At 50.0% G+C, this 22,112-nt stretch overlaps 1 protein-coding gene across 1 annotated transcript in view; it reads right to left on the bottom strand.

Annotated features, from left to right (window-relative positions):
* NSMF (NMDA receptor synaptonuclear signaling and neuronal migration factor) overlaps positions 1-22,112 on the bottom strand; it is an 83,505-nt gene that overhangs the window by 916 nt on the left and 60,477 nt on the right. Inside the window, exons 5-13 of the mRNA XM_073314110.1 lie at positions 18,899-18,951; positions 15,928-16,017; positions 13,566-13,687; positions 11,132-11,215; positions 9,604-9,637; positions 9,182-9,252; positions 7,054-7,133; positions 5,786-5,888; positions 3,989-4,064 (exon numbers count right to left, since the gene is read on the bottom strand). Coding sequence (XP_073170211.1) covers positions 3,989-4,064; positions 5,786-5,888; positions 7,054-7,133; positions 9,182-9,252; positions 9,604-9,637; positions 11,132-11,215; positions 13,566-13,687; positions 15,928-16,017; positions 18,899-18,951 — 713 coding nt within the window. The remainder of the gene's footprint in view (positions 1-3,988; positions 4,065-5,785; positions 5,889-7,053; positions 7,134-9,181; positions 9,253-9,603; positions 9,638-11,131; positions 11,216-13,565; positions 13,688-15,927; positions 16,018-18,898; positions 18,952-22,112) is intronic.

The raw sequence follows: 22,112 nt of genomic DNA, 5'->3' as shown, positions 1-22,112 counted from the left end.
TAGGGACACTGCTGACAGCTGTCACTCACTCATGGCATCATTTGCCCAATCTGAAACTGCCCATAAAAGGTGTTGCCTTGACAACCCCAAAAATGGGTGATCATATTATTCATACTCAACATTGGAGAGCCCAGACAACAGCAAGGCAGGCTCCCCTCCTAACAGCCTGCCAGTGTGTACCCACCCGCACCCAGAAGGTGAGATACAGCTCTGTTTCCATGTCCCATTCTGTTCTTGGCCTCTCTGTACAGACTGCCAGCAAAGGTGACCATCAGTGGCTGCTGAGAGTCACAGTACAACTCACTCCAGCTCTGTAACTCCAGCTCTGGGAGACACTAGCGAGAATGACAGCAGGGAACTCAACACTGACCTACTGGAAAGTTATGGACCAAAAGAAGGTACAGTCAAACCTGTCAGGCAGTAACAGAGGCCCCTCTCCTTCATGCTTATGAGATCTTCAATCTCCATGGCTGCAGCAAGTTTGGTAAGGCAAAAGTTCACTTTAGCTACCCAGATCTGCCTTTTGCCATAGTGAAAAGTTCAGCAGAATACTTTGGAGGGAAATGTGGACTTGGGTGGTTTCGCTACTGGTGTGAATCCTTTTTGCACCTGGTTGACTGAAGTATTTCCCTAGGACAGTCACTTTACAGAAACCATGCAAGGGAGGTGGCCAGTATAGCTTCACAAAACCCAAATCCCCACAAAGCATAAAAAAAACAAACAAACGTAGATTCTAAAAAGCAAAACAGAGGGAGGGACTTTTCTCTTTTACAGCTGATTAAGATCAGTTTGAAATGTCTGCATGACAGGTAGCCAGGGATTAAAGTGGTTACATTGTGTGTCCTAGATTTATCGAGACGAAAAAATTGCAATGCATTCTCGAGCCCCGCTCTCCTGCAGAGCCAAGAACTGCTCTGCAGGGCACTACGTACAACAACATGTATTGTGTGTAGAAGACACAATCTTTTCTATTGAATTGATATAATTAACTCTCTGCACAAGGCCATGTGCCACTGCATGGTTTTGTTGTGGAACTTAGGCATGCACTTTGAAAATGCAGGGCCCCTCCTATGAGGTGCATAGTGCCTCTGGCAAAATGCTGAGGACCCTCAACTCAAGTCAGTGGGAGTTGAGGATGATCTTGTTAATGTCAAACAGAGTTAGGGTGCTTAGCTTCTTGCAGATTGTAAGCTATTCGAGGCAGGGACTGGACTGTCTTTTTGTTCTGTATTTGTACAGCGCCTAGATTCCTACGGGCTGCAGTAATACAAATAAATAGATCTAAAACACGTGGACACAGTACTACATAGTAAACTATTAGTTACATTAGGGAAGATGGGGATCATTACAAAAACTGTAAGGTGGATAAGGAACTGGCTAAAGGAGAGAAGGCAACAGGATACGCTGAAAGATGAAGTATCCGACTGGAGGGTGGTTAATAGTAGAATTCCTCAAGGATCAGTCTTTGGACCAATCTTATTCAATATTTTTATTAATGACCATGGCACAAAGAGTAGGAGTGTGCTAATAAAATTTGCTGAAGATTGGGAGGCGTTGTCAATACAGAGGAGGATTTTTATACAGGAAGATCTGGATGACCTTGAAGACTGGAGTGGCATTAATGGGATGAAATTCAATAGTACACATTGCAAGGTCATGCACTTAGGGTCTAATAAGAATTTCTGCTACAAGAGGAGGAGAGAGAGCTGGGTGTTGGGTCAATCGCAAGACTACTATGAGCCACCAATGTCATGCAGCTGGACAAAAGGCAAATGCAATCTTTGGATGTATCAGGTGAGGCATACGCAGTAGAGAGAGAAAAGTATTAATGCCATTGTACAAGGCACTGGTAAGACTTTGTTTGGAATACTCTGTACAATTCTGGTCACCCAAGTTCAAGAAAGATGAATGTGAACTGGAACAGGTGCAGAGAAGAACTACTATGATCAGGGGAACGGAGGACCGATCTTATGAGAGGAGACTGGAAGAGCTTGGCTTGTTCAGTCTAGCAAAAGGAAGGCCAAGGGGCATACGATTGCTCTCTCTAAATACATTAGGGGGGTAAATACTAGGGAGGATGAAGAGCTATTTAAACTAAAGGACAGTACTGGCACAAGAACAAATGGATATAAACTGGCCATGAACAAATTCAGTCTGCAAATTAGAAGATGGTTTCTAACCATCAGAGGGAGGTGGTTCTGGAACTGACGCCCAATAGTAGTTGTGGGGGCAAAGAACTTAATTAGTTTTAAGAAAGAGATGGACAAAATTTATGAGTGAAATTGTTTGATGTGGTTTCTTGCGATGGTGGGGGATAGGGCTCAGCAGCCCTGGGACTCACTTCTGGTTTTCAGCCAGCCACCGGCAGGGGTCAGGAAGGGATTTTTTCCACCCTCAGTGCATTCGGATTTATTTTAAACCTTCTTCCGCTGAAGTATCTGGGATGGTGACATCTGGAGATAGGACACTGGATAGGGAGCGCCAGGGCTCTGAGATGACATCAAACATTCTCTCTTTCAGGTGCTTGGCTAGCTGGTTCTTGCTTACATACTCAGGGTCTAACTGATTGCCATATGTGGGGTTGGGAAGGAATTTTCCCCCAGGTCAGATTGGCAGTGACCTTGGGGTTTTCTTTGCCTTCCTCTGCAGCATGTTGGTGCGGGTCACTTGCCATGATTATCTGGGTAGATCTCACTTAATCAGTTCCCTGCCATTGCAGGGACCTCAAGCACTGGTGCACCTCAGTCCCTGCTATTCTCTGCCTGTGGCACAGAAGTCTAGTCTCCTGAGGGCCGTAATATTTGGTCTCACTTTGGTTGATGGGTTGATTGTGCGGGTGCTGGGAGGTGTCAATGGCCTGGGATATCCAGGAGGTCAGATTAGATGATTTGATGGTCCCTTCTGGTCTTAATCACTATGATCCTTGCAATGGCAAACCACAGTGGATAACTTCAGCAAGGCCAACAATGCATCCCTTGTATCTGTGACTGTTTAAACTGTGAAAATCTACCAAACAGAGCAGGTGGCTAGAAGCCACAAACCAGATATCAACCATACAAGGAAAGAAAATGTGTCTACAGCCTCTAAAGTGTCTCAAACTATGGACAAGAAGAGACTATAAAAAGATGGTTTCCACTCAGCTTTCCTGTTAGCATGGGCAGTCTGTTCAGAACTAGTGTTGTTGTTTAGCATCCTCTGGAGGAGAAATACTCACATGCATCATTAAGGAAAAGATTCTACTCCCAGATGTGCATGTGCTTCTCTCCTATTGACCTCAGCGTGCTCTGGTAACTTACCGAATCTCCTAAGCTACCTCTGCCCAGAAGGGTCAGTATTAGTTCCACGTAGAACTGGGCAACATTTTTTGAAAGAAAAGTTTATTTGACAAAAAATGCAGTTTCTGTTGACTTGAAACATTTACAAATTTGACACAAAGCATCAGTCAGTCACAAAATACCTAGAGGAAGAGGTGCTACTTTCCCACCCCTTAAGCCCAGTGGCTAGGGCACTCACCTCCTGTAGGAGCTCAAGGTTCAAGTCCCTGCTTTGGCACAGACCTGAAATGGACTTCTTTTGAGTCACCAAAAATTTGGAAATTTACAGATTCGGTTCAACACAAACTGAATTTTTTTTCAATTGTTTGGAACTGCCATCAAACCAAAACATCAATTATTAGCTCGGCTCTTGTTACAGGCCCTTTTTGTTGATCTGCATTAGCTCTGGAGAGCACTGTCCAGCTACAAACACAATGAAGGGTGCAACTGAAAGGCAAAAAGGGGAGGAAATGTGAAAGGGGAAAAGCCAGACCAGGAGGAATCCACCATACAATCAATGATAAGGTCATTACAAACAGGAGAAGGTTTCAGTGACTTGGCTTTTGGGGGCAGGGCTTCAGGAAGTTGAAGAGTGCTCCTTTGTGAAAGGGGCCCATGGAGGAGGCAGTGATGTTGGAGGAGTGCACACTCAAGTTTATAGCAGAAGAAATTACCTTGAGCTGAAAGTTCCAGTGGCGACTCAAAGACAACCCTATAAGGAGTCATTAGGTTTTTCAGATTCTGAAATAGCTGAAATGAGATGAGATTTAAAAGTTAGTAGCTGAATCAAAAGAGGAACTCCAGGTGCTTCAAATTAAACAACGGATGGGCAGGCACAGGGCAATGGAAAAGGAGAGAACTCAGCACTCTTCAGAATAGTCAAACTCAAACCTTTGGGTCAGCCCCTGTCAGGAGAACAGCTGGCTCCCAGCCTGGTCGCTAGGCAACCCAGCAAGCTCAGCCAGTCTTTGCCAAACGGCCATGCTTCCTGATCGGGCCGGGGAGCCAGCAGCCTGCTACTTGAGCCTTGCCGTGGCCGCAGCACAGTGGCTGCTTAAGGCATGCCATGCTGCAGCTGTGCTGGCTTCCACTTCCTTTTCTAGCCCTCGCTCCAGCCCCGGCTTCCAACCTGATCCTCCCCACTCCAGTCTGTGCCTGGCCTCCTTGCCCTAACCTTTGGCTTGGCTTCTTGACCCTGACTCCAGTGTTACCCTCTGACTGGTAGGGGACTCCTGGATCTGTGCTCACTAACATGCTGAACTGCCACCACAGCCACTAGGCAGGGTCCTGCTCCACCCAGGCCCCAGCGGCTCACAGCTCCTGTGCTGGACAATAGAGCTCACGCACACAACCACTGGAAGAATCCTGCCTATAATGGGCAGCTGAATACGGCTGTGATTTTCAAAGACACCTAAGAGAGTTAGATACCCAGCTCACGTTGACCCTAGCTCCCTCTGAAGATCCCAGGTTAACTCCATCAGCCCTTTTGGTTATTGGTAGGGACAGAAGGTGGGAAAACTCACTAGACAGTAGCACTGCTGAAAAGGATGTGTGGGTTATAGTGGATCACAAACAGAGTCTGAGCCACCAGTGTGATGCAGTTGTGAAAAAGGCTAATATCACGCTGGGTGCATTAGCAGGCGTGTTGTATGTAAGCCATGGGAGGCGACTGTCCCACTCAGCATGGGTGAGGTCTCCGCTGGAGAACTGTGTCCAGTGCGGGGCACCTACCCTATGGGCACGTTTAGTCTTGAGAAAAGAAGACTGAGCGGGGACCTGACAACCATCTTCACACATGTGAAGGGTTGTTACAAGGAGAAGAATGATGAATTGTTTCCCACATCCACTAAAGGTAGGACAAGAAGTAATGGGCCTAATCTGCAGCAAGGGAGATTTCAGCAAGGTTAGTTATTAGGGAAACTTTCTATCTAGAAGGATGGTTAAGCACTGGAATAGGCTTCCCAGGAAGGTTGTGGAATCCCTGTCACTAGAGGTTTTTAAGAACACATTGGACAGACACCTGTCAGGGATGGGCTAGGTTTATTTGGTCCTGCCTCAGCACAGGGGCTGGAAGTGATGAGGTCTCGAGATCCCTTCCAGCCCAACATTTCTATGATTCTCTGACCTTTGTCTAAGGCTTCAAGGAAGGGGCTTGTGTTCCCATTCTTCACTTTTCCTGAAAGGCTCTCACAGGCCAAACTGAACAGTCCCCACCTGCCTATCTACTATATGGCCCACAGGGTGGCTCATCCTTTCAAAGGCACACACCAGCTGAGCTGCTCTCTCCCTGAGGTGGGATGTACAGCACATGTCTGCAAAGAAGGCAAATCCTTAGAGAAGAGGGGCTGGGGAAAGGGCAACATGCCCCTCAATATTAGAGAGGAAAGCCCTTTAATCAAATCTCCCAACTCTGTGACACACCAGCTGACCTGCCCATAGAGAGCTTCTGGCCATGGCCCAGGGCCGCTTACCTTCTCCCCATTGGGGTTTCCCAGAACATAGCAGCCCATGATGTGAATGACATTTGGCTCAGGGTTGATTTTGCTCATCAATCGGCTCAGCCGCTTCCAGAAGCTGGAAGTAATAGGAGAAAACAAAATTACCATTTAAAATCCACCCCCTCTGCAGTCAGGCACCCTGACAGTGGACACATGCTGTCCAGGGAGACCAAAGTGGGACCACCCTGCGGGAGACACAAGCCTCTCTCCCTGAGCTCATTTACAAGATTTCCCATGGAAATCCCCCCTGCCTTACCTGTTCCATGCCTGTAAGGTGGGTTGAACCTGCCTGCAGCACCATAGGGCACCTGCACTCACATGTGGTGGGTTGCTGATGCTCTACTGGGATGGCACAGTGGTGAGCTCCCAAAGCAGAGCTTGGCCAGTTGATTGTTGTGAATAATACTTGCTGCAAATGTTGGAATTTCCCCCCATAGAATAATTCTTTGAACTCTCACCCTCATCTCTGCCTCTGCCAAGCAGGGCAGCACAGTTGGACTCCTCTCCCCTCAATGCTGGTCCCAAACCTTTTACATTTTACATCTTCATAGTTCCCAGCATTTTTAGATTTGCTTTTCTTTTATCTTTTCCCTTCCGATTTCCTCTTTTCTCCCCTTCTCCCATTCCTGTCAATTGTGCTGCATGATATTACCAGCGTTAACATGTTTAAAAAGACAATGTAGCATTGGTTCATGCTGAGGGCAATAAAGCAGCAGAAAGCAGTTGTAGTGAGTAAAGACCCAGACAGACAATGCCAGTAGACAAAGTGAGAGACTCGAGGAGCTCAAGCTAGCCTGCTTAACAAAGAGAAGGTTAAGGGCTGACTTGGTCACAGCCTAGCTAGCTACGTGGGGAAGTAATATTTGATAATGGACTCTTCAGTCTAGCAGACGAAGGTGTAACAAGATCCAGTGGGTGGAAGCGGAAGCCAGACAAATCCAGACTGGATCTGAGGTGTACATTACAGTAGTGAGGGGAATTAGCCATTGAAACAATGTCCCAAGGGTCATGGTTGATCTCCACCACCGGCAATATTTAATTCAAGCTGGGATGTTTTTCTAAAAGCTCTGCTCCTGTTCAAACAGGAATTAATGCAGGGCAGCTTTCTGGCCCATATTACACAGGAGGTCAGACTAGATTATCAAAATGAATCTATTAATAAAACTTTAGCCTGCCCACCTCCATCTACATTAAATAGACCAGAGAAAGGGCACCCAGGGTTGGGAAATAAAGCGACTCACAGGATCATATCTTCCTCCTTCTCCACTTTGGCAAAGGTGGCAACTTTATTCTTCAACAAATATAAGTGGCCAGGACCTCCCTGCATGGAGAAGAGAGAGAGACAGTAGCACACCATGGAGAAGAGAGAGAGATGGTAGCTGCCCTGGCCTCAGAGAAATGGACTGGCTTTTTCCATCTCTAGTGACTAAGCTTCTGCGGTACTGTTTGAGAAGCACTGGAGGGGGCAGAGCAGACACTCTCCAGTCTGTGAGTGACACTAAAGTCATAAAGCAGGTTGACTTTGCTCCAGGCAGATGGATAAACAGCCCTGGCCTCCACTTCTCACCTTAGGTGGGATCTTGGCCTCAGATGTTGGTTAACCGATTGGCAAATATAGTGGTCAGGGCCAGCTGTGTGGCTCACAGATGTGCAGCATTCTCACCATATGGTGATGAGGAATTCAAAGGGCACCTGTATCCGTGTCACAAATAAGTTTTCACTCTGTCCTTACTCAGGAAAAACTCCTATTGACTTCAATGGACATTTTCGTGAGTAACAGCTGAGTGAAAACTCAGCCAAGGCTTCAGGATTTGGCACAGTCTGCCCATCCCCCACCAGGAGCAGCATTGGAGGCAGTCTGCCTCAGCAAGGGACCCCCCGATCTCTCCCTGTAGATGGCCAGTCAGCTGGGAATGGAGCCCTGGCTCAGCCTACATTACACCCCCCTGGAGCACCAGGAATCCCGAGGGGAGCCATTAGAGAGCCATCCTTGTGCTCCCGACAGTGCTGGGGCTACAGCTGTGCCCAGCTCTTCCATGGCCACATGCAATGGGGAAGGCTCCTTATGGCCACTGCTTCCCCACTGTGCACCTGCAGCACAGCTGCACAGAATCCTGCCCTGAATTTGGTGTGAACTTGGTCCCGTTTTCAGCTGCCGTCTCATGTGAGAACCACACTGGGTTTCGGGAGCTCGGCCGTTACATTAGGAGTTGTTGAATCATTTTCAGCTTTTAGGTTGTCCACAAACTTTTAGCTTAGAATATTCCCTCTTTGCTATGCATGTGGAGTGATACAATTAACTTAGGCTTGAATAAAGACTGGGAGTGGATGGGTCATTACACAAAGTAAAACTATTTCCCCATGTTTATTTTTCCCCCTACTGTTCCACACACATTCTTGTCAACTGCTGGAAATGGCCCACCTTGATTATCACTACAAAAGATTTTTTTTCTCTCCTGCTGGTAATAGCTCACCTTACCTGATAACTCTCCTTACAGTGTGTATGGTAACACCCATTGTTTCATGTTCTCTGTGTATATAAAATCTCCCTACTGTATTTTCCACTGAATGCATCCGATGAAGTGAGCTGTAGCTCACGGAAGCTTATGCTCAAATACATTTGTTAGTCTCTAAGGGGCCACAAGTCCTCCTTTTCTTTTTGACTGGTATTGCTACTTTAAGGATCTCTGATGGTGTGGGGTTGGGAAATAATGGGCAAACAGAGTCAAGGAGGCATGGAAAACCATCATTACTCTAACTGTAGAAGACACGAGGATTGGACATTTATATGGATAGTGAGAAAACCCACAGTTATGTCAGCAAGAATTAAAAACAAAAATCTCAAAAGTTTGGTTGGATTGCCACATTCCTGCTCCAGGGAATGAAGAGACTCAGCAGAAACCTCTCTTTGGGCAAATCACTCCATAACTGCTTATGGCAAGTTCTGGTCCTGGCCATTGGCAAGGACTGGAACCCTGGCCTCATCCAGTATAGAAGTTCCTATGTTCCTGTATTAATGCTGCAGGATGCTTTATGAAAGTAATCAATAACTATCAAGCTCCAAATCCCCGCCCCTTTGTCTGTGAGCTTCCTTCTGAAGTCAGATTGCATGGATTTGCTAGAAAGCTGTTGAAAAGTTGCCAAACCCTGCATTTGCTGCACTAAGCCAAATTTCCTTTGCTGCCATCACAGTAAGGTGAGGATGCTCAAAGGTCGACAAATGAGAAATGGGAATTGAATAGATGCGATTGCTTTAATAAAAGCCTGCTGCAGGCTGGCTTTGGAATATTGTTTTCTGGAGTTAATTTGTCTCTGGAGAAAATACTGGCTTTTAACAAAGTGCCAAGGGCCTCAATGCCTTTCACATACCTGACAGAAAATCAACATTTTCCAAACCTTGCAGCCTTTCCGATAAATGTTCAGCTTCTTCTCTATTTCCTCTGCACAAAACAGTGAAGGGAAGATGAGTGAGCCACATAGAAGGTGAAACGCTGGCTCTTCTACGGAGATTTTCACTAGCTCTCATTTGTGTTTATTCTGTAAGGCATCATGGGCCTAACTTTCAGAGGCGCTGAGCACCCACAAGTCCCACTGATTTCAAAATAGGCCCCAGACTTTAGAACTTTGGGAGTCAGGAATCCATGGCTTCTTCCAAAGAACAGAACAGAACACTGGATTACAATGAAATCCCCCATGCACTCAGCCGCTGGAGAGCTACCAGTTACTGCTCACGTGAAACTCGGGGGGGGGGGGGGGGGGAGGGAGGGACAAAGAAAATAACACTCACGTACCTAGAATATCTTCAAAGGTGGCATGTTCGTGATCCTGGAACCGAACAGAAAGGGTGTTTCAAACCTAGGGGCTGCTAGATCAGGGGTGGGCACACTTTTTGGCCTGAGGGCCACATCAGGGTGCAAAAGTGTATGGAGGGCCAGGTAGGGAAGGCTGTGCCCCCAAAACAGCCCTGCCCCCTATTTTCCCCCTCCCATTTCCCACCCCCTGTCTGCCCACCTCAGAACCCCCAACCCATCCAACCCCCCTGCTCCTTGTCGCCTAACTGCCCGCTCCCAGGACCCCCCCTGACCCAATCCGCCCCCCAGACCTCACCTGCTATCTAACCCCTCTGTCCCCTGACTGCCCCCCCGACTCCTAACCACACCTCCGCCCCCTGAAAGGCCCTCCCGGGACTCCCATACCCTATCCAACCCCTTCTGTTCCCCGTCCCCCGACCGCACCCCCCCAGAACCTCCACCCCATCCAACTGCCCCAAATCCCTGTCACCTGACTGCCCCCCCAGGACCCTCTACCCCTTATCCAACCCCTCCCCCCCCGCCACCACCTCTGCTCCCTTACCATACTGCTCAGAGCAGCAGGAGCTCACAGCCGGAACCAGCCGCACTGTCCGCAGGGTGAGCTTAGGCTGCAGGGGAGGGGGGGACCGCAGGGGAGGGGCCAGGGGTTAGCCTCCCCAGCCAGGAGCTCAAGGGCCAGGCAAGGATGGTCTTGTGGGTTGGATGTGGCCTGTAGGCTGTAGTTTGCCCACCTCTGTGCTAGATACTCATCGTTTAAAGAGATTTCCTCATGCGACAGAACAGTGCTACACTAGGTAAGCACATACTTTGGGATTCAATTAAACCAACTGGTGGTCTCAGTCAACATCACAGGCAACATTGCCCTTATGTTAAGACCCATGTGTGACAATAAACATAACATTTGTAAGTTACAGGAAGTAGATGGACTTCAAAAAGTAAATACTGCACATTGTTTGTGTGTTGAATAGGGAAATGTGTTGGGTGAGCCCAGGACAGAGGTCCACTGCAGAGATACGTGGAGTCCTGAATTGTCTAGGAACGGGTCAAATGCAGCAAAGAACTTTGTAGCCTTCCAACACACAGAGCTCTGCTAATGTGCCTCAGTCCCAACCTGCAACCCTGACTATTCAACTCCTGGTGCCATACAGCACGGACGATGTTCCTCAGTCCCAGCTCGCAGCCTCCTTGTTATTCTCATCCCAGGTCCCTAGACACATGCTTCGGATGATGCCCTTCATCCTGTCCTGCAGTCACCCCACTATTCCAATCCTGGGCTCCCTACAGAGCTCTGCCAATGAACCTGCATCCTGACCTAATATGTCTGCTGCCAAAATTCTGGGCCTCTCTTGATCAGGTATTTGCCAGCTTTACCCAGTTGTGTGATGGTTCTTCTGAGGCATTCTGATGCCATCTAGGGACTAGGATACAATCACTAAACACATTTCCAATTGTGAGCCAACCCAGCATTCCAGTACCCAATGAATATGCAAAGAGCTAGGCTACTCACGTAGAGAATGGGGATGATGGAGGGGTCATCCCTGCGGATAATCGTCGGGATGTACTCAGCTTTGGGGACCTTGGAAGAAATAAGCTAGGAAGGGAAATAAGAAAAATAAATGGGTCATGAGCAGAGATACAAAGGGACTGTGGGCAAGCACTGTACTCCGGGAGCGATGCTGTCTGCATCCTTTCTCCATAAGAAGTCTTCATAATCCCCCTGGATGCAAATATTTCTTCTTTCAGGTCAGAAATAAGCTGCTAAAAGAGGCTATTTCCATTCTCTCTCTGAACTTCAGAAAGCAAATAGCAGGGACCCTTCGCCCCGCTAGAAAACAGTGGTATGGCCAAAGGCAGCCAAAGACATTATGCAATACAGCTGTGATTACAGCAAGGGCCTTGGCTTAAAGGCACCCTCCTGACATGGTATCAACTAGACCCTCAAGCCAAAATTTATAACTGGTATCCATGGAAAGCTGGGATTCCTCCCCCTGCTGGTAACTAAAGCAAAATCCCTGTTCAGTCGGAATATCCTGGCCATTCCTCTGCTAGGCCTCCTGTAGCTCCTGGGCTCTTTGCCTGATCACTTCATAGAATCATAGAATCATAGAATATCAGGGTTGGAAGGGACCCCAGAAGGTCATCTAGTCCAACCCCCTGCTCAAAGCAGGACCAATTCCCAGTTAAATCATCCCAGCCAGGGCTTTGTCAAGCCTGACCTTAAAAACCTCTAAGGAAGGAGATTCTACCACCTCCCTAGGTAACGCATTCCAGTATTTCACCACCCTCTTAGTGAAAAAGTTTTTCCTAATATCCAATCTAAACCTCCCCCACTGCAACTTGAGACCATTACTCCTCGTTCTGTCATCTGCTACCATTGAGAACAGTCTAGAGCCATCCTCTTTGGAACCCCCTTTCAGGTAGTTGAAAGCAGCTATCAGATCCCCCCTCATTCTTCTCTTCTGCAGGCTAAACAATCCCAGCTCCCTCAGCCTCTCCTCATAACTCATGTGTTCCAGTCCCCTAATCATTTTTGTTGCCCTTCGCTGGACTCTCTCCAATTTATCCACATCCTTCTTGAAGTGTGGGGCCCAAAACTGGACACAGTACTCCAGATGAGGCCTCACCAATGTCGAATAGAGGGGAACGATCACGTCCCTCGATCTGCTCGCTATGCCCCTACTTATACATCCCAAAATGCCATTGGCCTTCTTGGCAACAAGGGCACACTGCTGACTCATATCCAGCTTCTCGTCCACTGTCACCCACTTCATCAGCCATACTAAGAAGCCCTCTCCACTCCTGGCCTGTCCTTTTGCACCCCAGCTGTAGCAAGGGAACAGCTCAGCAAGCCAGCCATCAACAGCACTGAGGGAGGCTAGTCAGCTTCACCAGTGAAATGTTAACTAAGGGAGTGCCTGGAGCATCAGCCCAGGGACAAAGCTCAGTGAGCGCATTTGCAGAAGTCAACAGCAGAGTGGGAGAACATGGCAAACGTACCATGTGCAAGGGGCCTCTTTTGGCCTCAATTGGGCATGAATTCTAAGGACAAGATGCCAGTTTCTGCTTGTTGCTACCAGTGCATCTGTAATTAGATACATTCTTCCAGCCGCATTCACGGTAGATGTCACACCCTGTCATGGCTCCGCTGACACAACTCAAGTCCCTCCTTACCTAGACCCAGACAGTAAGTTAAAGCATCAGGCCCCATATTTCCACTTCCTGTTAAACCGATGGGGAGATGTCTTTCCCTGACACCCCCACCCCTTGGACTAGGAAAATAATCTGCTTTGGTGGGGGGATTCCAGGGAAAGAATAAAATGGAGGAGTCCAAGAAAAGACAACCTCACTTAGTACCACTGTCCTCTGCATCAGCAACCCAACGGCATGCCAGAGCAGTGGCCCATTCAGATGAAGCATCAGCAGTGCCCTAATGGTTCTGCTGCCCAACTAGCCATTTGAGTAGGGGTCAAACCCAGAGTTCTGTACTCCATTTTTGCTCAGTCAACCGTTCTTTGCCTGAGTGGGGGCTAAGGAAGGATGTCAGGATTTGACCCTCCGTAAGGATATCACTAAACCAGACCAGCGAGAACAGAAGTAAAGAGGAGGGAAGGCTGAAGGGCCTAGCCTATAAGAACAGGTTAAAGTGCACAAAGGGCATTGTGGAGCTGCAGTGTACAAGTCAAATGAGGAGGCGAGAGTGTTTCTAACTGCCAGCCCTGCACACTTCCCCTAGGATGTGAGAACCAAGCTGGGTCATTTCCTTTCCATGCCTCATCACAAATGGCATCCTCTCTTACCCCCGAGTAGCCCCAAGAGAGATCTGAAGAGCTGTGAGGCAGAACTGGAGGTTCTGCCTTTCTTCCATGAATACCCTAATCAGCAGCTGTGAAAAGATGAACGAGGTTCATGGGCAAGGGTGAGAACATGGGAACAGCCCTCACCATTAGTTTTGGTGGAATAAAGTCATCTCCATCACACGCCATAGCTTCAAGTTCCTTCTCTGTTTCCCAGTTCAAGTCAAAGTCATCATCCAGAGCACAGCAGTAGTCCTGAAGATCATGGCCTGCCAGACAACAGCAGGACAGAAGCATTACACCAGGCACCAGGCCACAGAGCTTCTTGCATTCTCCACTCCTATCCTCCTGGCAGGGTGACTAACTTGTTCAATGTATCACACACCACCAGACTTACAACCTTCATTCCCAAAGTGACAGGTCACCACAGGGACCATTCCAAAGGGTTCAGTGCTTCACCCCCGACCTCGGGCCATTTAACCTGACCGATAATGACAGGGTCTCCCTGTGCTGCAACTGGGGGCTGCCTGCAGCATGCGCAGGCAGAGCCACGCTGGCCTGAATCTAGCTAGCAGGACTAAACATAGCAGGGAAGCCACGACAGCATGGGCTGCAGCGCAGCCTGGCCCAGCTCGTCTGGGACCCTGGGGAAGGACTCGGGGAACGAGCCCACGCTAGCGTCCATGCTGCTGCAACTTCACCGCTCTAGGTGCCCGAGCTAGCTCAATGGAAGCGAGTGTGGGGCTGTCTGCACATGCTGCAAGCCCACTCCTGACCGCGGTGCTGCCATACCCTGAGAAGGAGCAATAATGCCCAGAGCTCCCTTATTTCAGCGGCAGCTTGAGGGCCGTGCTCCCTGGGCGCTGCATTCAGTCACTCTGGAGTTACTCAGTCAGTGCTAGATTCAGCTCCCACATGCTACCCACATGGAGCTGGAATCCTGCGGTTCACGAAACCACGGAGTTTGAACTGGCATGTCGCAGGCAGGCTGTGGCAACGTGGCACCCCAGGATTCAGAGTTTCTTGGCAGGTCAAAGAAACTCATTGGACTTTTAGGCCCCACCAGACTGTAATGGTGCAGCCCTCTAAAGTCACCCAGCAGCTGTGCCCCGAAACCCCAGCGCTGCTACTAGAATCATAGAATCATAGAATCATAGAATATCAGGGTTGGAAGGGACCCCAGAAGGTCATCTAGTCCAACCCCCTGCTCGAAGCAGGACCAATTCCCAGTTAAATCATCCCAGCCAGGGCTTTGTCAAGCCCTGTCAAGCTTTGTTAAGAATCATCCTTCCATGGAGTGAGGGCTTGACTGGGGCTTGGCAGCACAGCAGTGCCGGCCTCGATCTGCTCCCATAAATCACTGCCTCATGTTGTCTGATGCTCCTTGGGGAAAACATACTTCAAAATCAAAATCAAATAATCGCACACGAAAGGCTAAGAATGGTTCCTGAAGCCACCGACTGAGGCAAGAGAGCCAAGCTGCCAGTGCTGGCCTGTGGGAGCCAGAGAGACAGTGACAGGTGCAGAGGAGAACATACCCCTTCTGAAATGCCCCCTTTCCATTAGTATCAGAGATGGCTGGGGAAGGGGTAGAATTCAGATTGCCTTGGAACAATCAAGTCATGTTTTGAACTTGGTCCTTCTAGCACTTTCCCCACCCACCCTCTCCCATGATGCCCTCTGGGTTTGGAGAGTTGGTTTCTTGCTTATTAGTTTAACGATTACACAATATGATCCACCCCTAGAACAGGAAGGCCCAGGCCTACCTGATCATGAGAATAACTCCTCCACCCTGGAATACGTCAGTAATCTATAGGAATCCAAGGGTTTGCAGTGGTTTCACCACATTCTGGACTATTTCTAACATGCTGAGACAAAACAACAGCCCCATTATAAAGGCAGGGAGAGGACACTGGGGATCCCTGGGGACATCTGCACCCAAGCATCTGATCCCCTATGCAGAGCGTTTACACAGTGTGGGCGGGGTTACCTATGTGAATCCTCTGCAGGGCCATGGGAGCCCAGGTCCCTCCAGGAGACCATCTCTGCTGTAAAACTTTAAATCCAGACTGTGCCAGCTGCGGAGCTGTTAACCAAAGACACATCTCAAGGGTCACCTCTCCTGTGCCCCGAGTTCCTGCCAGCCTGGGATAGGTAGGCACTAAGTGCGGGGCCCGCATGTGCCCCAGCCTGCCTCACTGCAATCGACTGACCCCTGGAGTGCTGACTTGTGTGAACATGGCAGTGCAGTGCCGTGGTTGGCCCTCATGGAACACGGGAAGTGGCGACAAGTCTATGGGCCACACTTTGCTGGGCACTCATTCTGCAACCAAAGAGCATCAGAGTAAGGCGACGTGTGCATATGTGGAGCGTTAACTATTTCGCTCTAATGAAAGGAAGCAATCACAGGGGGCAAGAACGATGGACAGTTCACTCCTAGGAGATTCCAGTCCATGCCTTGGTTGGCAGCTCTGGCCATGGGAAGAAGCTCAAAGGTCTCAGAACTCACTTTCTCGAGAGTCATGGAAGGAATCAGCTTTGATGGGAGTTGGGTCACTCCAAGACCTGCTGAAGCTTCTCTCTCGCCGCTCACCAAATGCTAGGATAAAACGAAACCAGGACATTAACAGACTCCAAAGCCACCGCTGCTCTGCCAGCAAAACAAAACACCCAGCAGGGTTCCATCAAAGCTAAAGATCACAAACACCCTTGCTTATTTGTTCTTCCATGTGACAAACAAGTGCCCAGCTTATGGATGATGGCATGCAGAGGTGTTAATTTCTGCACACAAGTGCGTGCTGGTGAGTGAGACATAGAAGAGGAATTTGGTAATCTGCCCCTAAATGTTATTGCCCAAACTTGAATTTATTAATTATAGTTCCAACATCTCCAGGCACATGCACTATAGAGTATGAGAAGATCCTTGTTATGTGTTGGGGTGTTTCCCAAGATGTGGGGGGCACACCTTTGGGAGAGATGTAAAGGACTAGCTGGGAGGTAGAGGGACACATATAAGCTTTGCAATTGTTCTGCAGCCTCAGCTTTCATTTTTAAAACATATCCCTTGAAAACATGACCTGAGTGTCATCCGCAATGTTGTTTGCCTGAGTCTGCAGAGAGCCTGAAACAACAGCTCTGAGATGAGGTGTTCCCAATGCATTTCAAAGGGCGCTAACACTGTTCATTATTACACTACTTGTCAAAGGAAGCGTCTAGACGGCTATTGGGGCGTGACTGCAGTTTGACATGACACACTCAGACTACTTTAATCTGGCTAGTTCAGGGGCCGAAGCGGAGGAGCACGGGCTGGACCCTGGGTAATCTCCCGGAGGCTTAGGCAGTCTCATACAGCCCACGCCAACATGCATGTTGCTGTAGCTTCACTCTTCCGGTAACCGAGCCAGGTTAAAGCTAGCTCAAGTATGTCAGCTCATGCGGCAACTACTCACCAGGACGGCATGTGACATGCCCTCAGTGTGGACAAAAGGAGGGGAAGGGTCATATTGGGAAGACAGCGCCCCCCGGAGTGATGGGTCATTCTCGGCAGGCCTTGGCCAGCAGCACAACAGCACCAAGAGGGAGCACAACTGGTATCACCTGCCTGAAGGGGAGCTCAGCTCTTGAGAGCTTAGTAAATCCTGGATGACTGTGTGCTGCGCACTCGATTCTTGCCCCAAAGGCAATGGCCTCCCTGGAGAAGCCCCCAGGAGAAAACTGGAGCAGGCCATCATGGGTGGCACACACATGCTGGGCTGAGAGCTGAGCTGCCCTTGCTGATAGGGCTTGTGGGCCGGGAGTAAACGGTTCACTGGCAAGAGAAAAATGTGGCAGTGTGACTGCAAAGGGCACCACTTCCCCAAGGATTGTCCAACGCTCCCCTCTGCTGCTGACTAGCTCACCAGCCCCTAAGACCAGCCATCTTTCATGGGGTTCCCCTCTTTTGCCTCCACCTCCTCCCTTCCACACATGGCCCATTTGGTCATGCTCCTCACATCTCTTTTCCTTCTGCATCCCTACCCATCTCACACCTCCCCATGAGGGGTTCTCCCTCTGGGTCCTGGTCTTGGAGGCAGCGAAAGAAGCAGGTGATTCCCGGAACCTGGGCTCAGCAGTGGCAACAGCTGGGAGGGTTGGTAGGAAAGCAGCCTTCTCTGTGGGGCAAGTGCTACTGGGCTCAGTGGTAGGGGAGAGGAGAGAGAAGGTACCATAGGGCTCAGCACCGGCAGAAGGGATGGTGGAAGAAAGCTGGAAAGCAACTCCCTCTGATTCTGGGGTGCGGGCGTTCGTGGGCCCCCACCACCATGGTGCGTATAAATGGCCTACTAGGAAAAAGGAGGGTGAAAGAAGGGGCCAGGGGTCTGTGCCCAACATCTGAGCTGCAACTCAGATTGCCTTGATAAGTGCAGAGGGAACTGCTGGCCGCAGGACAGGGTTCCAGCCCATACGTTTGCCACCCCATCTGATGGCTGTCTTGTCACCAAGCCCTTCCCGTCACCCTCCAGGCCCCCTGGATGTAACTCTCTTTATTTAAGCACAAACTGTCACACTCCCCAGCTGCCAGAGCCCACTAGTCACACTACAGTGGCAGAGCTGGATTTTCCTCTTAGCTTAAATTCGGGCAGGCAGGAGGTGAGGGCGTCAGGTGGGGAGCGGGGAGCGGGATGGGAGGAGAGAGGTGGAAAAGGGACAGCTCAGCCCTGTGAAAACACAAAGCCTCCTGGGTTTGTAGCTGTGCCCCATGAAGCAGTGAGAAGCCTGGCAGCCCTCATTACCTGCAGCATGTCTCTCAGAGTGACTTAATTAGGGAGTCTAACCCTGCAGTGCAGTGCAGCCCTCTTACGTACCCATCTCTAGCATTAGCGCGTACAGGAGACATATGCACCTGTGTCCCACACAGAGCTGCGGACCCCTTCCTGACTGCCCCTGCACGGCCCTAACAACAACATGGACTCTGCACGCTGGGGCTCCTACCCAGGCAGGGGAAGGGGCCTATGTCACGTCACGCTGCCTGCTATGCTATGCAAACACAGTTAAAGGCCAGTGTCATACATGGGGGGAGGGATAGCTCAGAGGTTTGAGCATTGGCCTGCTAAACCTAGGGTTCTCAGTTCAATCCTTGAGGGGGCCATTTAGGGATCTGGGGCAAAACTTGGGGATTGGTCCTGCTTTGAGCAGGGGGTTGGACTAGATGACCTCCTGAGGTCCCTTCCAACCCTGATATTCTATGATACATTGGTGTGTATGGAGGCTTGGGAGACCAGCTGGCCTTCTCTTCTCTACACACAGCAGTGTGAGGGAGGAAAACCCCTTCCCAGCGCCTGTACCAGGTGCTTTCCAGTTCTCTGCTAACAACAGACAGCAAAACAATGACTAATTACAGAGGAATCTGGTTCCTCAGCACCTTTCTCCAGCCCCATGTCCCATCAGCATTAATCCTCTGCCTCCCACCTCCCGGCCACGCCTTGCAGCTTCTCACTCACTTTGTGCTTTCACCCGGCGGCTCCCCACCATGCGCAAATGCTTCCGAAAATTCCTGAAAGAAAAGGAACATAAACCCAGTGATCAGCGCTGGGGTCAGTAGCCAACTGGCCCGAGCAGTAGCAGCAGGGGGGGGTCCCCTTTTCCAGGCATTTAAGTGCAGTCACACACAGCAGAACTCCCAGAGCAACTCCAGCTACATTTGTTCAGTGGCCAGGGTGGGGCTCGTCTGCCAGCTGAGGGAAGCGGCTGTGTTCCCTTTCAATCCCGGTGCCACAGAGCTGCTGTGCATCAGCCATCCTCACACAGCTTCCTCTGGGCTGTTGCCTCCATTCTCCCTGAGTCACGTTTCCCCACCTATCTCCCCACAGCCCCAGAGCCCTTAGCTGGTAAAGGGCTCGAGGAGCTGCCAACTCTTCCCATCCACTTGGAAACCAAAGGCAGGTATTGCACTCCTCCCTGCCCCAGACACTGCAGCAGGAGTGCAGAGGTCCTCTTCACCCCCCATGCTCGCGCCATACTCACAGCTCTGTCCATTCCCAAAGCACATGTGGGGGTGCTTCCAGTGGTAACATTCACTGACATTAGTGACTTGAACGCTAGGCAGGTAGGTTTCTGCGCCGACCCCAGGGGCCTCTTCCGTCTTTAAATTCCACTCCAGGGTCAGGGCAGGTGGTGACAACCCCTCACTGGTCTGGATTGCCCCCAGAATGTGACAGTCATGAAGCAGGAAGGTTCCCTATGGGCAGGTGTTTTGCCTCTACTTGCTAATAGTGCCTCTCTCAGCATGTACCTTCCTGCTTGGGATTCACAGGCCAGGGGATGGGTGGGGATACAGAGAAAGCAGAGACCCCAGAGGTAAAGGATGCCACAGGATGGCATCTTGATACATGGCAACTTCCCCAAGGGGAAATCACCCCAGACTCAGTTCTACACGAATCAGACTTGAGTGTCAGCAGCTGCCCTGAGAGGATAGCTCCACAGCCCACGGCAGGGAGCCTCCCAGCACTGCATGATAGAGGGGCTCAGGCTAGCGCTCTTAATAGCTGTGTAGACAGCACTTTAAGCTACAGCTCGAGTGGGGGCTGAGTTTGGGAGCCCAGCCCCCTCCCCATGCTTCAGAGCTCAAGCCTCAGCTTGAGTCGCAACTTCAAGGCGCGGTCTACACAGCCATTGTCAGGGCTCTAGACCACTTCTATTGGCCCAGGTTGGGAGCTTGCTGCCGCGGTCTGTGTAAATACGCCCCGAGAGAGACCAAGGCTGAGGCCCAAACGCAGACGGAGCCCCAAGGGTATGCTGTGCCATCTCTAGGTTCCCCAAGACTGACACGGGCCCACTGAGGCTCTCACCTGCTCACCACAGTGAGCATGGAACAGTACGTCAGAGCTGGCTCCAAGGGGACTCAGCGGGTGTAATTCACACATGTGGGAGGGGGCAAAGAAAAGTCTCCATTCTACTTCAACTTGCTTCTCTGTCTGGCTCCTTGGTGTGTAAATTACTCTCATCTGGCACCTGGCAGGACTGATCAGCGTTACTGGGAGGTCACAATATTCACTATCCTAGGTCAGGCCACAGGTCCCTTTTAGATGGGTATCCAGTCCCCAGCTCTGACCTAGACTTGTGGCTTCCTAAACACATACTGCCCCTGGCTATTGTGCAGTGCTCTATATGGAGTGGGGGCAGGATTCCTTCCTGATCCCTGTGGCAACTGGCCAGTGCCTGGCCAGAGATGTCAGATCTGATTACACGTGAGATGTCAGTGTAACATGTCATTCTCAAAAGGAAATGGCCACATTTCTGGAAGGGAGCCCAGTAAAATGCAGCTTTCAAACCTACGTTGTACCAGGTTAATGCCCAAATGTTTGGCCTTCCCTGCCAGAGCTAACATGCACTTGAACCACTCAGTGCTAATCTCAACCACTCAGTCTGCTGTAACCAGCTGTGGCATTAGCAAAAACATTCCATCAAATGCTCAGCTCCCCTTGCAGGGTGGGCCCAGCCCCCTGGGAACAGGGCTTTGCAATATGATAGCATTCTCTCACTGTGCTGAAAACTACAAGGACAGCATGATCTGTCCCTAAGTGAGAGCTCTGGGCTGTGCTCCAGAGACATCCCCTGAGCAGTGCTGAGAGCAGCACTAACAGGCTCTTGTGGGAGCTATAGCCCACTCTCCAGAGCTGGAGGGAAGGTCACCATGACACAAAGCCCGTGGGAGATCAGGAGAGTAAATGTGGTAGTAAAAGGACCCCTTCTTCTGCCCCTCTAGAAAGAAATGCTCTGGAAAGGAGTGACATGATCCCACCTAGCTGCCTTCAAGGAAGCAGTCCGGGCCCCTCCATCCTTACTGACTTGTGCAAATGTGTCACTCTGTCTCGTGTCTGACCTCTGTCCTTATCCATAAGGAGCAGCCGAAGAGTCAAGGAGCAGCAGCATTTACCCTTGGAGGAGCGGAAGTCACCTGAGATATGATGAGCCCTACCCAGGCCTCGTGGTGTGGGCGCTTAGGGCGAATTATCAATACCTGCACTCACCAACACAACACAATCTGATCTTTTAACTTGTCAAAAATCTCTTCATCCATCCAAATGCAATAAGCAGCAGTTAAGTTAAAAATGGAAAGAGACGCTATTTGTTATTTCTCTTCCTAAATATAGCTGCCACTGCCAGCACCAACTTGCCACCACAGTCTCTACTGCCACAACTCCATACCCTGGGAGGCATTCCGTCCAACAGATTCTTGAGACAGATGCAGCCCATCCCAGGGTACAATTTCCTACACTACACAGCAGGCAGGTCTGTGTGGATTGAGGAATTTTCATAGAATCATAGAAGATCAGGGTTGGAAGAGACCTCAGGAGGTCATCTATTTCAACCCCCTGCTCCAAGCAGGACCAACACCAACTAAATCATCCCAGCCAGGGCTTTGTCAAGCTGGGCCTTAAAAACCTCTAAGGATGGAGATTCCACCACCACCCTAGGGAACCCATTCCAGTGCTTCACCACCCTCCTAGTGAAATAGTTTTTCCTAATATCCAACCTAGACCTCCCACACTGCAACTTGAGACCATTGATCCTTGTTCTGTCATCTGCCATCACTGAGAACAGCCGAGCTCCATCCTCTTTGGAACCCCCTTCAGGTAGTTGAAGGCTGCTATCAAATCCCCCCTCACCTTTTCTGCAGACTAAACAAGCCCAGTTCCCTCAGCCTCTCCTCAT

Source organism: Lepidochelys kempii, chromosome 16, assembly GCF_965140265.1.
Source record: "Lepidochelys kempii isolate rLepKem1 chromosome 16, rLepKem1.hap2, whole genome shotgun sequence".
Lineage (NCBI taxonomy): Eukaryota > Metazoa > Chordata > Testudines > Cheloniidae > Lepidochelys > Lepidochelys kempii.
This window is presented reverse-complemented; position numbering and strand designations above follow the sequence as displayed.